The sequence below is a fragment of the Sphaeramia orbicularis genome, chromosome 17 (genome assembly GCF_902148855.1).
Source record: "Sphaeramia orbicularis chromosome 17, fSphaOr1.1, whole genome shotgun sequence".
NCBI lineage: Eukaryota > Metazoa > Chordata > Actinopteri > Kurtiformes > Apogonidae > Sphaeramia > Sphaeramia orbicularis.
The window spans coordinates 2,793,346-2,810,269 of NC_043973.1; the positions used below are offsets into that span (position 1 = coordinate 2,793,346).

The following is a 16,924-nucleotide window of genomic DNA, read 5'->3' on the forward strand; positions in this document are numbered from 1 at the left end:
GCCACTACTGCAGCAGTCAACTCCATACGAGGAATGGTGACAGGTTTTAACGGAGCGACACGTGCCTTACCCATTACAAATGCACAGTGAACTCTGCCACCTTTGTCATAAAGTAACAGGTAGGTCACTGTCCCAAAACCTTCCTCGCTCGCATCTGCGAAATGGTGAAGCTGAGCAGTAGCAAGGTCACCAAAATCCAAGGGTTTTAAACATCTTACAACCTCCCAATGTTCGAGATGGTGGAGGTCTTCCAACCAAGCCATCCACTCCCTAACAACTGAAGAAGGCAGAGGATCATCCCATCCCAAACGTCTCCTACAAAGGTCATGGAGGATTTTCTTGGCGGACAAAACAACAGGTGCCAAGAAACCAAGTGGGTCATAGATGGAGCTAATAACAGACAGAATTCCTCGCCTTGTAATCGGACGATTCCTGAGTATGATCTTAAATTTGAACGAGTCGGACTGGACACACCACTGAACACCCAAGACACGCTCCACAGGTAAGGCATCACTGTCCAAATCCAGATCTTTCACTTCCTTGGCCCTTTCCTCTAGAGGAATAGCAGTAAGCACTGTGCGCCGGTTACTGATCCATTTTGTGAGCTTGAAACCACCTTCAGCGCACAGCGCATGAAGCTCTTGGTACAGAGACACTGCTTCCTCCTCAGAGCCAACGGACACCAGACAATCGTCAACATAGAAATGGTGAAGTAGAACATTAACTGCCAAAGGACTAAAGTGCTCCTGATTGTCTTCAGCACACTTCCTCAGGGCAAAACAGGCACAACTAGGGGAGGACGTAGCACCAAACAGATGTGCCTTCATTCTGTACTCAACCACCTCTTGCGCACAATCTCCCTCAGGCCACCACAAAAATCTCAACAGGTCACAGTCTTCAGCTGGCACCCTGACCTGATGAAACATGGCCTCAATATCTGCCATGAGCACCACAGATTCTTTACGAAACCTTGTGAGGACTCCTACCAATGAGCTTGTCAAATCTGGACCTTGAAGAAGCTGGGAGTTCAAAGAGGTTCCCTGGAATGTGGCACCACAGTCAAACACAACCCTTAGTTTTTTCTTTCTAGGGTGATACACACCATGATGTGGGATGTACCACACCTTCCCATCGGAACGATGTAACTGCTCAGATGGAACCCTTTCTGAATAACCACTAGCAAGCATCCCAGACATAAAAACGACATAATCAGAGCGAAAGGACTGGTCTTTGTTTAAGCGCCTTTTCAGACTTTGTGCACGCTGTTCTGCGACTGTCTTATTGTTTGGCATTTTGAGGTTTCGTTGTCTTATTGGCAATCCAATTGTGTAATGCCCATCAATAAGCTTGGATGACTCTGATACAGATTCCATAAAGCGCTGATCCTCCCTGGAAAGACCAGGCTGTTCATCCGGCACAGTTTCAGGGAAATCCACCTTTAACTGCTTTTCCCAAAGCTCATCAAGCTTTGCTACTGAAATCCGGTTCACTGTAACATCAGGCTGAGAACCATTAGTGCTGATCTGGCATTCACCATGGAGTGGTCCATTCACTGTCCAACCCAGGACGGTCTTGATGGCATATGGGCCACCATCCACAGCTCGAACCACTTCCCAGGGCTCTAGTGCTTGAGGAACGTTTATGCCAATCAGAAGGTCCACATCAGCATCAATCACCGGTGTTTTTATGTGTCTCAGGTGCGGCCATCTTTGGAGATCCTTTGACTGTGGAATGTTCCCATGATGAACAGGCATGCAACCTTGAGTGAAGATTTCTGGTAAATTGATGTAATCATTCGAATCCAATCCTGCAACTTCCAAATCTGAGAGCAAGTAGCTGTCCACAACCTTTTCTTGCCCCATTGTTCTAAGCAGAATTCCAAGTTTCCTACCGGACAGATTCAGGCGGTTCATGAGTCGCTCTGTACAAAACGAGGCCGTGCTCCCTGGATCCAAGAATGCATAAGTGACCAGGGTCTCATGTCCCCTTTTGGACTTCACCTGAACAGGCAGAATCGATAATGCACAGTCCATTTTACCGGCCCCAGTCAAACCACTAGTCTGAACAGACACCACAGCACCTCCTCTGGCCATTTCTGAACCATCACTAACCTGCACTGAACTCTTCTGTCTAACCTTCGAGTGGTCATGCAACAACGTAGGGTGCTTGAGATTGCATAATCGACAAACCAAACGTTTTCTGCAATCTTTGCTCATGTGCCCAATGCACAGGCAACCAAAGCACATCTTATGTTCCTTCAAAAAAGACATCTTCTCACTTTGTGTCCTTTTTTCCAACAGAAGGCAAACATCTAAAGAATGACCAGCTCCACAAAATAGGCAGATTTTTACCGGTGAGTTCTTCTCTCTTTTCACAGGTTCCACTCTTCTCTCCACAGGTGCGATAGTTGTGGCAAAACTACTTCCTCTGGGCCTTGGACTTGTTCGTGACTTAACCGTTTTAGAGTCCTTTCTTGCTGTTCCTGGTGAATCTTGTATATCTCCAAATAGAGGGTCACTTGCTATTTTAACTTGCCTCTCCACAAAGTCAACAATATCGCAAAAAGTAGCTCTACGGCGAAACTTCTCCTGTACCTCACAGGCCACACTTCTCCAGCGATCCCGCAGCTTATAAGGCAGTTTCTTCACAATAGTTTGCATATTAATTGGCACATTGAGATCACTAACAGAATCTCCCATCGAGTTACAACACTCCTGTAGCATAAGACTGTAAGCCTTCAAAGCCTTAATGTCTTCTCCTTTAATCATGGGCCAGGACAACACTTTATCCATGTAGGCAGAGGCTACCTTGAATGGATCCCCAAAATGCTCTAAAAGCAGTGCTCTGGCTCTGGGGTATCCATGGACAGCAGGCAGATGTTGGCAGCTTCGGACCAGATCCCTGGGCTGACCTCTAGTGTACTGTTCAAGGTAATACAAACAGTCCTTATGGTTTTGAGTTCTTCCTTTGATGTTATGTTCAAAAGCTTTTATGAAAGTTTGATATTGCAGAGGATCTCCATCAAAAAACTGCAGGTCCCGTTTGGGTAAGAGAAAGAGTGACTGTTGTTTCACTAATAGAGATGTAATTTCATTTTGCTTCTCCAGAACTGTAATTAAACGCTGATCAGAATTGTTTTCTGTTATAGGTGCAACAGGGTCAAACTGAGGATGAGAAGTTGTCTCAGTTGACCGATGTGAAACACCTTCTGGTATTATGGTCAGACCGGCCCCAGTCACTGTGATGGGAGACCCAGCTCTGTGTCTTATCTTAGGCCTTACAACAGGACAGTCTGAAGGCACAGCCTCACCCACAGGTTCTTTCAGAAGTGGCTGGGGGGTGAATACAGGCACAAATGTTGCAGCATCAGCATTCAACTCTACTCTCCTACCTCTTTCCAAATAAGAGTTCATCCCATTTGTCTTGGTGGAAACACGAGACACACGAGATCCTTCTGAGGCCTTTAACACAGTCATTTTAGCCATAGAAGCAGCCAGTTCCATGTCTAAATCTAGCACCTCTTTCTTTCTCCTCAACAGCTCCTGTTGCTGTTCTATTGCATGCATCTCCTTCAGCACTTTCTGACGGGCCAGGAGAGCGGCTGTCTCAGCTTCAGCTTTCAGCCGGGCTGACGATGTAGTGGAAAGACACCTACTTACCACTGTACTGCGTTTCTTTACTTTACTTGACACATTAGAAACACTATCACATGGCTGAATGTCATCTTCCACATTTTTTAGAATACATGATGTTTTACCATTGGAAACAGTAGACTCACATGAAGGGCCAACAACGCCCTCTGTTGGTGGCTGTAATGTGGCTGGCACATCCAGGAGCCACTTATTAACCTCATTCACAAAACCAGTTTTGTGCTCTTCAACACTGTCAAACCATGCATTCTGTTTTTCCTTTTCTTCTAATGGGAGCATAGACATTAAAACATCATGAAGTTGAGTAGCCTCATCGAACAGCGTTGTTATATTTTGAAGACATAACCGTATTTTTGCAGCATTTTCCACACTCTGCATCAGCTCTTTAATTTGTCTTATTTCACCCTTAATCTTTCTTACTTTTGTTTGGCGTTCGTCTTGAAGCCTTTCCAGTTTATGTTCATAAGCCTTGACAGTAAGTTTTGATTTTCTCTTTTCCGTGACTTCATTCACATCATCAGATCCGTTATCATTTTCCTCCATTTTCATTCACACAAAAAAACAACAATCACAATCTGCTCAACACCAAACACAATGATTTATTTATTTATTTATTTACTCTTATTTGTTGTATTTATTTCTACTTTAAGAAGATGCAGCATGTTGTCTTTTTATTCCCCCTAAACTATCCACAGGAGCTAAGCTAAACTCAACCCTAGTCTTCTGTGCATACTAGCGGTGGGTATTTATGTACCTGGATACCGATAGCCTAGAACCAGACTGACGGTCTTAGAACCAGAGCTACGGCGGCACTCCCAAGCGCAATGCTTCACCCGCTTGACACACGAACCAAAACATTAGCCAAAGTCCCAAAAAGAAACAAAACCAGTACGATCACCTTGTGTGAAAGTACCACTGAGCCTAGCCGGGGAATAGCGCTCTTTATTGACAAACACGCTGAACGTGTATCAAAACATACAATCCCTTATTGTAAAGGCGAGTGGAAAAAGGAAATGCGAGTCGTAGCAGCAGATTTGTGAATGAATGACGTGAACGAGGATCCCATGCGCGTCCCCGTCTTTCGTTTACAACTTACTACAGGCACCACATTATCAAGCATCCGACAAAAGGTTGTCCGAAAGTACGACGATCCACGCTTCAACAAAAATTTTCTGTTGACAAAATATTGCGGCGTATAAGCAAAAAAAAAAAACAATCCAAACGCCGCGGCAGGCTAAGACATGGGGGTTCACACTGAAGACGCGTCAGACTCACCATTACAAACGTTCATGAGGTTTATTATCCATATCACAAGCATAGGAAACAAGCACTTACTTCAATCGTCGTATATTCAATGCTGTGCAAGGATACCCTCATAGCCAGTGACAAAGACAACGGTGACGGTGATAAGGATGATAATGACGGTCAACAGAAAGTTTCTCCCCAGGCTCACCCCGCCGCCATGATCCAGGCCACTTACACACCCAGGTGAGCGCAGAGACTTAATAGACAACACCACACCCACAGTGCCACACGTAACAGGTGCCAATATCATGACGTCACACAAATAAGAGAAAAACCAAAGAAAACCCACACAGTGCTTACGGCTCCTACAATTAGGATTTGAAAAATGTCAAAGAAAAGAAAAGTGGAAATAAGACAGTTCTTCAGGAGTCAAAGTGTGAGTTAGTTCAAGGGTCTAGAACTGTAGAGGCTCAACACAGATATTGAATAAAAGAGTAAAAGCCTTTTTTGCTTCAGCAATAACTGTACCAGCAAACTCTATGATCACTGTATCCAGAATCTGTTCATATGTCATGCATCAACATATTTATGTCAGATGACAGACAGAGAGGAGGAGAGGCTGGAAATTCACAGGTGAGGTTAAATAATAAAGCATATGTTAGTCATTAGAATAACTTTGCAGAATGCATTAAATTCTTGTATTGTCTTTAGATATTCAGATATTCATTATAAACTTGAGAATTACTGAATTTTTTCTCTGACTATGATTATTTGCTTGTTTGATCAGCTCAACATGACACGAAATTATGATTGCAAATGCAAAAAAAAATCCACTTTCAGGAGTGCTGCCTTAGAGCACTTTTGTGTCCCCACCAGTGTCAGAATCAAACCTACTCCCTTGGTCTACACACATGCTCAAACACACACATTTATGGTTTGTTCTCTCTCTCCCTCTCAGTCGTGTCCTATGCAAGTCGACAGTACAATGAGCCAGAACCATGATGATCTCTTAGGACGGGGGTGGCCAAAGGACCTGAGCATAGAAACTCTCAGGAAGGGTTCTTGCTCTGGGTCCTTTGTGAGGTCCTACTAAGCTGTAGGTGGATGTTGGAAAGTCAACAGAAGGATCACTCAGGCTGATTGTCTGGTGCTGGGCGGGTGATGCCAACTGAAAATGAACAAAATACATGTGATGATGATGATGATATAGTGCTTTTCTATGAGCGCATACTCAAAGCGTGTACAGTGGATTCATTCTTCATTCACTCTCACATTCTCCCTCTGGTGGTGGTAAACTACATCTGTATCCACAGCTGTCCTGGGGCAGACTGATGGAATTGTGGCTGACAGTTAACCAAACATTCATACACATTCATACACCAGTGTGAGTAGCAGCACTGGAGGCAAGGACGGTGAAGTGTCTTGCCCAAGGACACAACGGCACATGACTAGGACAGAGCGGAATTTGAACCGCCAACTCTACAGTTATTGGACGACCCGCTCTACCACCTGAGCCATGGCCGCCTGTGTTTGTCGACAAACACAAGCAAAAACACAAACACATGTTTGAGGATGGTGTGAATTTCCAGATGAGCTCAGCAGCAGATTTACTCCATGAATTTTGATGTGTGTAGATTTTTCATCAGGTCCAAGGACCACAAGTTGTTACCAGTCATTTAAAGTGTTTATTAATCTCATGAAAATGGATAGGTGGATATGTCAGGATTTGGAAAAGGACAGCCAAGAGGTTTAATAGTTCAATAGTTTACAGCACTCAATTGTAAAACTGATTAAAATAATGAACTTCCTTTATTTCCTTAGTTTGTCAATTTTAGAAGAATTTAAAAAAAAAGAAAAACTCATGATGCTTACCTCAGGAACTGCATAAACTGTATTTTCCATCTTTTTTCTTTTATCTGTAGATCAGTCAAAAAGAAGGTTTGCTTTACAATTCCATTTTCTACTTCTGCATTGTATTATGTGTTTTATATTCAGATTTAAGTGTTTCAAAGTGATTTCATCCTCACAGAGCTCATTTTATCGTCCTACCATATGCATCAGACATGACGGTAAACACAAATGCATGCAGGGGAATATTTATCCCTGAAATCCAATCTGAATACTCTACAAAATGTGTCAAAATTATTTTGAATCAGCTGTAATGTCTGAATTTGTTTTAATTTATAAATTTACAGTCTGTGTGAAGACAGTTTTTTTTTTCCTTGGCACATCTGACACATTAGAAATAGGTGTTGTAGTTTAGTCCTGTCCCTTACGAGCTCGTTTCTTAAAAACTAAACTGAAAACAAAAATAGTTCAGCGGTGTTTCAACAGCTAAAATGATGTGTGCTTAAAGAACACTGTAACGGTGGGAACTACTGGGAGCAGCAACAGCAGCGACTTGGAAATGGCAGAAAAGTAAGTAGAAGAATGTAACCAGAATACACACACTGCTGATGAAACTTTTTCATAGACAAACTCAACGTGATATCATGATTCGCGGAAATATGCATAACATTTTTAATGAGCCTGTTTTCTGTACACATTATAAACTTTACATGTGTATGTTCATGCCACATCAAATACCACACATGGAGGGTTGGGGTTTTGTGAACCAGAGATCTTGGTGTAAATTGACACGCAATCAAATGGCATTCAGTGTCACGCAAAAGGTCCAAAATGCTTACATATAGCACACCAAATGCCATAAGAACTGGTGTAACATACGACCTGATCTCATGTGATCAGTCTCTACAAACTATATTTTTCCTTGGGGGTAACCTTAAACCCCATTCACTAATGGCTGCTCTGTGGACCTCTGCTCATTTGTAATATGCAGAGGTCATCTCTGATTATAATCCACTGTGAATCTGCCTTGTCTGTAGTTTGTAAAGAAAAACTTCCATTCTAAATGATCTACCCTATTTCAGCGAACACAGAGGTCCTGTGATAATATTAGTCCCACGCAAACCTGTTTCCTGGTCGAGGAGAACGGAGGCTGCACTGGTGACGATGAATCAGTTTTAAGTGTTTTAGGTGGAACTTCTGGAGGCTCATGTCACAATAAAGCAATGATGTTCACTCAAAGAGCAAACTTCAATTTTACAGACGAGCAACATCCAACAAAAAAGATAGATGACAAGCATGACAGCAACAGTAGGAAGATTTTTTGTAGAGCTGAAATGATTAATCAACTCAAATTGATTTTTAAAATAATTTGATTGCAATTTTCCTGAATCGAAGCTTTCTTTTTTTTTTTTAAATTTTGCTAATGTTATAAAGTTAGTAATTTGGATATAAATGTGTTGCAGACTGCAGTGCACATATTGTTTGTAGATGCCATTTGATTTGTTTGTTGCTTATATCTACAGATATTTTTATATCTTTTAATATATATATGTATTTTATATTACATAAAATTTTTAAAAAATTTTCCATCTATACAGGGTGTACCCCCTAAAAAAATGACATAATTTCATCACCTAATAATTTGTTTAAAATTGGTTTGCTCTTTTTGCTCAAAAAAGTGTAATCAGTTTTATTGTTCTGCTTTCAGGAATAGACATGTCATTTACTGCAACAGAAAAGACGTTCTGTGCCCAAACTCAGTCAAATGTGAATGCACAACGTGAATTTGTTAGAAAATTTCAAAAACAAGCAGCAACAGGAAAGCAGATTTGGACGTGGCATAAGAAGTTTCAAAAGGAAGGCTGATTGTGTTGGAAAAAAGGAACTGGACGGTCGGCAGTTTCAGAAGAGGTGGTAAACCAAGTTCGGGAAACGTTTAGTCGGAGTCCAAAGACGTCAGGGTTAATAACTTTGGAACATTATAAAAGTACCATCCTCCAGAATTTTTCGTTTGAAATTTGTAGAATAAAACATTTTATGTCCAAAATAAATTCTATTAAGTATCATTTCTCCTGACTATGTAGTCACTCCAGTATGGACATGTCAAATGATGTCAATTTTTTTGGGACACCCTATATTACAAAAAATATCATTTTACATGTGGTTGTTGTTTTCACTGGTTTTGGAATAAAGTTGTTTGTCATTTTCAGACATGTCTTTTTTACATTTTTACTATTTTTTTAATCTATTCAAATAATTATTTAATCAAGTCACAGAAAATAATTGATATATTATTCGATTACAAAAATGATCAATAGCTGCAGCTCTAGATCTCTGCGTTTACACCAGGTTTTAGTTCTTTCAACAGTTATTTATAAGCGGTGAATCTGCCTTTGATGTCAGAACTGAGAAATAATGTCAGTAAAAAACATTTGTCCTACGCAAGTGCATCATATGAAACACGAAGTGTGGTTCAAATTCAGATCCACCGGTGATCCACAGGTTATACTAGTGCTGGGTTTACATCATTATTGTTTTAAAGTCAGCAGTTTCTATTTGGCTATTGCCGTGTTTATTTTTTGGAGGCAGAACTGGCCACAATTGGACAAAAAAGGCAGAACTACAGGAGCCCAAGAGGTCAAAAGTAGGCTAACACTAAGCTAGCTTACTAACTCAATAAAACATTGAACATCACCAAGCATTGTGAAGCAAAGTCATCATATTGTCATGTTGGTTTAATCTGATTTAACTATAACTTTAGTGGAGTGACTGTCAGCTGATCTGATAAATGGAGAGGAAATTTTCATGATGGGTCAGATCATTTTTGGCTGAAATGAGTTCTGGAAAACAAATTGACAAAATATTTTTAGAGTGAATTTCAATGTAAGTCAAAGGGAGCCAGGGCTTTTTGGAGCCAATTGGCCAGTCCATGTGGCTGTCAGCAGTATTACAACTTTAACCCCTAAAGACCCAGTGCTATTTCTGTGGCAGTTCCCAAATACATTTTTCTCTCTATTTAAACTTTCTTAAAAGATTTATCACCATTTATTATAATGCTATCCTCTGTATTTTGCATTTTTATGTGAAAATTTGATATTTTCCTATATTTAATTTACTGATCATGTAGATGTTCATAAAACCTTGGATTAAAGTTGATTGTTATTACATCAGAAACAGAGAACTGAAGAAAAGGTGACTTTTTAAACAAACTCTCTCATTAACGGAACATAAACCCAGTGCTTCCATCCATTACCATTGATCCAACTCCATGGGTTTTACTGGTGAATCAATGTTGTAGAAGATGACTGCGTTTCCATGGTAACTACGGAGCCTCCAAACTGATGACCATGAAAAGATGAATAATTGTATTTTACACCAATTATTAACATGGATTGAAAGGATTAGTGGATCAACAGTTATTAGGTCTTTAAAATCTGACATGTCATCACTGACACACCCTGCACATATGCAGTTTGGATTTCTATAACTCTTTCACTGTTTGTGCAATTGGAAAAATTCCAATGGTTTCTAAAACCTGAGACGTTGTTTACTTTTTACTCTGTTTTACTGCTGGTTTTATACTCTCCTTGTTTAGTGTACGGTGTCCTTGAATGCCAAGAAAGGCGCCTAGAAATAAAGTCTATTATTACTATTATTATTATTATTATTATTATTATTATTATTATTATTATTATTATTATTATTTTATTTTATTTTATTTTTATTATATCATTTTAGCACTGTTAAAACATGCAGTAAACTGTAAATGATTGCTAGATTTTGGAAGATCTGAGAAAAAAAAGTGCTCTGGAAAAATGGGCAAACAGACTCACTCGTAGCATATTTTCTAACCTTTTTATAGTCAAAATAAGAAAAAAGTCCAGGTGAATCATTTTAGAGTTAGGTTAAACATTTTAGATTAGTACATGCTTTTGGTTGGTGGTGGATGTTTGGGTCTTTATGGGTTAAACACTTCTGTATTGGATTCACTTTGGAGCCTTTAGAAGTCTGTGCTCCTTGGAGGTAAAAAGTCAATCAATAATCTGATTAGGAATACATGTATGTAGTGTGTGTAAATGAACATGTAGCCTGTGTGAATGCATTTCAACACCTGTCATGATAACAGCACTTGCAGAGGAAACATGGTCTGTGGTGTTACATGGTGTAAAAAGTTTGAGAACTACTGCTATAAGGGATTTGCTGAATAATTATTGTTGTCATACGAGAGGGATTTGAGGGGGTGATAGGTGATGATGAGCTCTGCTAGGATGAGGAATTTTCAAGCTAAATACTAAAGGATTTCATACACATGACAGTACTATTCCATGATGAAGCGCACACTAGTACTTACCTCTTCTTTTCTTCCGATACAAAAAAAACATACCAGCTGTTATGGCTATCAGTAGAACCGCTACAGTGATGAGAACAATGATCAGCGAGTTGTTAGTGTGACTGTGAACTTCCACTGTAAACAGGAACAAACAAAATACAGATTAGTAGTGACTCCATGTAAATAAAAGTGCAGCACAGAAATCTGGTGTCAGAGTGAATATTCTAACTCAGTTAAAACAGTAAAACAAGTTTCACCACCACCAAACCAAACACCAGGTTTAAACTCTTACCAGTGTTTCCAACTCCTCAGTGGTGAAAGTATCTATTTTCTGCCTTAAAAGTCACTAGAAGTTGTTAAATGACATCATCTCCTAATTTACATAATTGTAAATGTTCATCTAACCCTAACCCTAATGAATGATGAAGGACAGAGGGATAATGCTTTAGATAAACAACAAAACATGTTTCCATGTCAAAGTCTCCAAAAGTTTCCAATAACACCTGAGAAAGGGGATGGATTTGTCACTAGTGGCTTTTTGGATAAAGAGTCTGTAGAGGGGTCCGAAAAACCACAAAATACACCAACAAAGTATCGGAAAGTTGGAAACTCTGACTTTTCATTTAGAGGAAAATGTGTGTGTTTTAGTGTTTGAGTCACTTTTCAAAAGTTGCTGAAAGTTTTCAAACAAAATAAATGTGTTGCAAGTTGCTTTTTGGAAAAAGCAAAACAAAAGAGCTGCTAATGTAGACTGAAACGTCGCTAAATCTAGCAATAAAAGTGTTAACTCCTGTGTTGACTCCTCCAAAGCCTGTTGTTGAAGCCCAGCTGTGGTTTCATGGGATAGAATGAGTCCAGCAGCACATTTACTTCATGTGTTTAAGGAGAATCATCTATTCATGGAACAATTTGCAAAAGTCACTTCAGCGTCAGCATTTCATTACCATGAGTGAATTCAAATCTCTTCTGTCAAACTGTCTAACAGAAGTGTGTGACTGCTGTTCTTAAACTGGTTTTAGCTTTTATGTTTTTAGTCATTTTATATTGTCTTAATTGTATGTAGCTTTATACTCTGTTAGTTCATTTGTATTGTACTGATGTGCCTCTTGGTCAGGTCTCCCTCGAAAAAGAGATTTCATCTCAAGGGACTTCCTGGTTAAATAAAGGTTAAAAAAAAAATTCAGACTTCAGCCTTACCTGGACTTGTCGGACATAATGGGCTGATATGTGCCGACGCTGTGATCCAGTCAACCTGGTTGCTATGGTTACAGATGATGGTTACAGAGTCATCCGACAGGTAGATATGAAGAGAGGCTCCCAATGGTGTGATCTCTGAGTTGTGTCCTTGGTTGGAGCAGGTTTGGTTGGTGCAGGTCCAAGTGCTGCTGATGGTGTAGTCGTCTGTGGTGCAGCTCACAGTGACGTTACAGGAGTCTGGACTGGAGGACACAGGGTCCACCTTCACTTTAACTGGAGACACAGGATCTAAAAGAACAAAAGAAGGAGTCAACACTTGGACAGACATGGTAGTAGCTATCACTGATCAGGGTCAGAAATGAAGAGGAACCAACCTAGAACTGTGATGTTGTATGCAACCAGTATTTCTTGTTTAGATGTGGAAAGTTGTGCATCGTACAGTCCACTGTTTGCCTTCTGAAGGTTCTTCAATATCACAGAAAAATTAGCCTGAGGAAATACAATCTCAGTGTAGTTTTCAGGGACATCTGGTCCATCAACAGGTGAAAATGTTACCAAAAACTTAGGCTCAGGATCATTGTCCGTTTTCTTCACTCTCCATACAAATAAATTATAATTCTTCACAGCATCAGGATCCATGATTTCCAGAAGGACATCCTTTCCTGTCTGAACAAACAAAGTCTTCACATCAGTGGATCCTGTTAAAACACAGTAAAGTAAGAGAGTTCACTTTGATTGTCCCAGTGGAGAAGTTCAGTCGGTGCATTTCACCCATCCTAGTTCACAGGGAGCAGTGAGCGAACACTGAAGCATCATCAGATCTAAACCAGTACCTTGGTCCAGGTCACTGACAGGAGAATTAACCTAACATACATGTTTTTGATAATAGAGGAAACCTGAAGAAACCGACAAGACAAGAGGAGAACAAGCAACGTCCACACAGACATACACAATACAATAAAAGATTAAACAAAGTATATGTTTTTAGTCTTTTAAATCAATAATATCTGATCAGCATTTCATGTAGACTTCATAAATGACCCCAGTGACAAATACAGTATCAGCTGTAAGGTCCTGGAGGTGTATTCACTGATTACATTATACACATTAATAATATTCATGTTAATGACAGCTTTGATTTGTCTTTTAGTGGTCTGCTCTGTCTTTTCTGAAAAACAGGAAGCTTTCTTCTATCTTACTTTTTTGTGTCAGTATAAAAAATACAGCAAAATACTTCTATTACAATTAATTAAAGTACAAGTGCTATGTATTTGGAAAATACAAAAGTACCAACCATAAACAGCCAAAGAGACCATTTATGTTGAGAAACACTAAACTATGAATTATTTGTTGTCATTATTATTATATTATTTTTTACACACTGTTGTTCATATGGTTGGAATAAAATATTTGGTCAAAGGTGATTACTGAAAAGGGGAATGAGTCTGAAAACTACAGTGGCTGACAAGGGCCAAACACACTGTAACAGCCCAAAGTGAAAACAGCTGCAAGTACAGAAACGATGCAAATTCACAAACACAAGTCTAAATGAGGAACTAAAAGAAGTGGTGGGTGTGGTGCTATGGAAAAATGTGCTGCAAGAAACAAACACAAATGCATAATCATCAAATGCTCTGCAAATAAAGAAACTATGCAAACCAAGAAAACATCTGCAAACAAAAAACACTGCATAACCAAGTGCTCCAAACCTGCAGACAGCCAGCGATTATAGACAACAGACAAGTGTCAGATATAATCAAATAAAAGTCACATCACCGCTGTAACTTCCATTTGTTCCCACTGTAGTTTGAAACACAGTCTTCGATAAATATCAGAGTAGTGACACCTCCATAGACTCCCGCTGTAAAAAATGGCGGCCGAAATATGGACCTGTTTCCAGGTTCTGGAGGGGCCAGTAGTTCCTACACTGAGTGGAACGCTGTCTGAACCCATTCATTTCTATTGTAGCTGATCCAGCTATTCCAGCGCTAAGTTAATAAGATATCGTCATCTTTCAAATTATGGAGTGGATTTTCTGTATTAGCAGACATTTATCTTGTATATTTGGTTTTCTTTGGTATGTGTTAGCGTATTTATTTTTTTATTTGTTTTTTTTGTCTGTACCGATAAGGCAGCAGCCGACACCAACTGTACTCCCAGTCATCATTGCCCATTGTGTTAACGTTTGTATAAATTTATACCTTAAACTAGAAAAACACTCAGAGATCGCAGACCTCCGCCAAGGCAGATCAGCCCCCCCCATCACCACCAAAATTTAATCTTTTGTTGCTTGTGCCAGTATCAACGTTTCCCGAAAATTTCACCCAAATTGTCCCTAACTTTTGGAGTTATCTTGCTAACAGACAGAGAAACCCTGGTGAAAACATAACCTTCACCGTTCCTTGGCGGAGGTAACAACTTTTGTGTTGGATTTTCAGCTGTAGTCCTACAGTTTGCTAGCTTGACTTCTCCAGCTGTTGAGATTTAACCACTATAACCATAAATTCTGGAGTTTTTAAGATACGGTAACGTTAGTCCAAATGTGGTTATCAGCAGGTTTTATTGGAGTTATTTTGCTGAACCTGCTGGTGTCTTCATGGTGATAAATCACTTGGTAAATGTTCAATGTGGAGAAAAATTTATGTGGAAGTCACCACAAAAAATTCTTCTGGTTCTTTATGGGTTAATGATCACTTGGTGGTCCTATAACTGATAATCAACATGGTGATTTTCATATCTGATGGAAATAAACTGGTACGCTTTCATTTCTCTTATTCTAGGGCTTTCTTCCTTTTTCTTGATCCGGAAAGTCATTTGACATTTCCTCTAAACAGGAGAGACAGTGAGATCCCAAACTGGCTTTTGGCGTATGGGAAATCATTTTTTCCATACGATTTAGTGGTGGCTTACCCCAGAGCCTGGATTGGTATATGCCAAAATTTTGTGACTGGTGGTTTACCACTGAGGGGGCACAGCCAAATGCCTGCTGTCCATCACACAATAATAAAACCACCCACCCACCATTTCACTTTACAGCACTGTGTAATCAAGTCTTTTTTTTCTTTTTATTGACAACGACATTGAAACATTGTTGACAATGTCAAGAAAATGTCATCATTCAATGTACTTTTGATTCACAAGCGGTGCAGTGGAGGCTTATCTTATTTGTTTGGTATGTCAGTGACAGTAAATCTGCACAGGTATGGCTGCCGATGAGTAAGAGTCAAGTTTTAGTGCCATGTTAAGTGACTACGGTTAGCCTAGCCACCGTAGCCAGCCACCGTTATTACCTTTATATTCCCTTTCACTGTGTGCGTTCTGATTACCTGACTTTATTATCTTCATTGTGTTTTTTTTATCAGTTCAACTATTTCTGTAAAGCCCTGTGAGGTGACTTTCTTGTGATATTGGGCTCTAATAAATAAATTGAAAACTATATATACACACGCACATATATATATAAATATCTATATCTATATCTATATCTATCTATCTATCTATCTATCTATCTATCTATCTATCTATCTATATATATATATATATATATATATATATATATATATACGTGTGTGTGTGTGTTTGCAAGACTTACACTTGTACTTAATTTTTTTAGGAAAAGGTGTGTATTATGCCAATTGCTAGTGTTCCAGATGATATCATGTAAATAAATAAATAAATAAATAAATAAATAAATGTATATATATGTATATATATATATATATATACATATATATATATATATATATATATATATATATATATATATATATATATATATATATATATATATATATATACACAGGGTAAGGAAGCGCAAAATGTACAATATTTTGAGGCAGGGATTGAAAGACAGTGTATGACCAATTAATTTATTGAAAGTCATGAGAATTTATTTGCCACAAGAAAATTTCCATAATAGAAAATGTTTTTATTCTATGTGTCCTCCTTCTTTCTCAATAACTGCCTTCACACTCTTCCTGAAACTTGCGCAAGTGTTCCTCAAATATTTGAGTGACAACTTCTCCCATTCTTCTTAAATAGTATCTTTAACCCATAAAGACCCAGTGTGACTTTTGTAGCTGTTCCCAAAAACCTTTTTCTCTCTATTTAACCTTTCCTAAGCAATTTATCACCATTTATTGTAATATTATCCTCTGCATTTTGCAAATTTTCAGTGAAAATCAAGTTTTTTCTTATATTTAATTTACTAATCGTGTAGATGTTCATTATAGCTCAGATAAAAGTTGAAGGTTATTATATCCGAAACAGAGAAAACTGAAGAAAAATGGACTTTTTCAGCAAGGATTTCAATAACTGAACATAAAACAAGCATTTCCATCCACTATCATTGATTCAACTCCATGGGTTTTACTGGTGAATCAATATTGTAGAAGATGACGGTGTTTCCACGTTCACTACGAAGCCTCTGAGCGCCCAAATGGGTCACATCTGACGATCATGAAGAGGTGAAAAACTGTATTTTACGCCAATTATTTACATGTATTGACAGGATTAGTGGATCAACAGGTATTAAACCGTTTAGATCAGTAGATTCTTTTGGTGGTCGGTGGATGTTTGGGTCTTTATGGGTTAAGAAAGTGGACATTGCTGTGTGATGATCTATTGGTAGCATGTTCTAAAACGCCCCAAATAG

General features: G+C 39.0%; 1 protein-coding gene across 1 annotated transcript; it reads right to left on the reverse strand.

Annotated features, from left to right (window-relative positions):
* Positions 1–10,833: 10,833 nt before the first annotated feature.
* Positions 10,834–15,656, reverse strand: LOC115436626 (uncharacterized; the record flags this gene model as incomplete). Its single annotated transcript, XM_030159527.1, has 4 exons — positions 10,834–11,208; positions 12,271–12,558; positions 12,645–12,951; positions 15,639–15,656. Coding segments are annotated over 4 exons (738 nt in total), but the record flags the coding sequence as incomplete, so codon positions are not given.
* Positions 15,657–16,924: the final 1,268 nt, after the last annotated feature.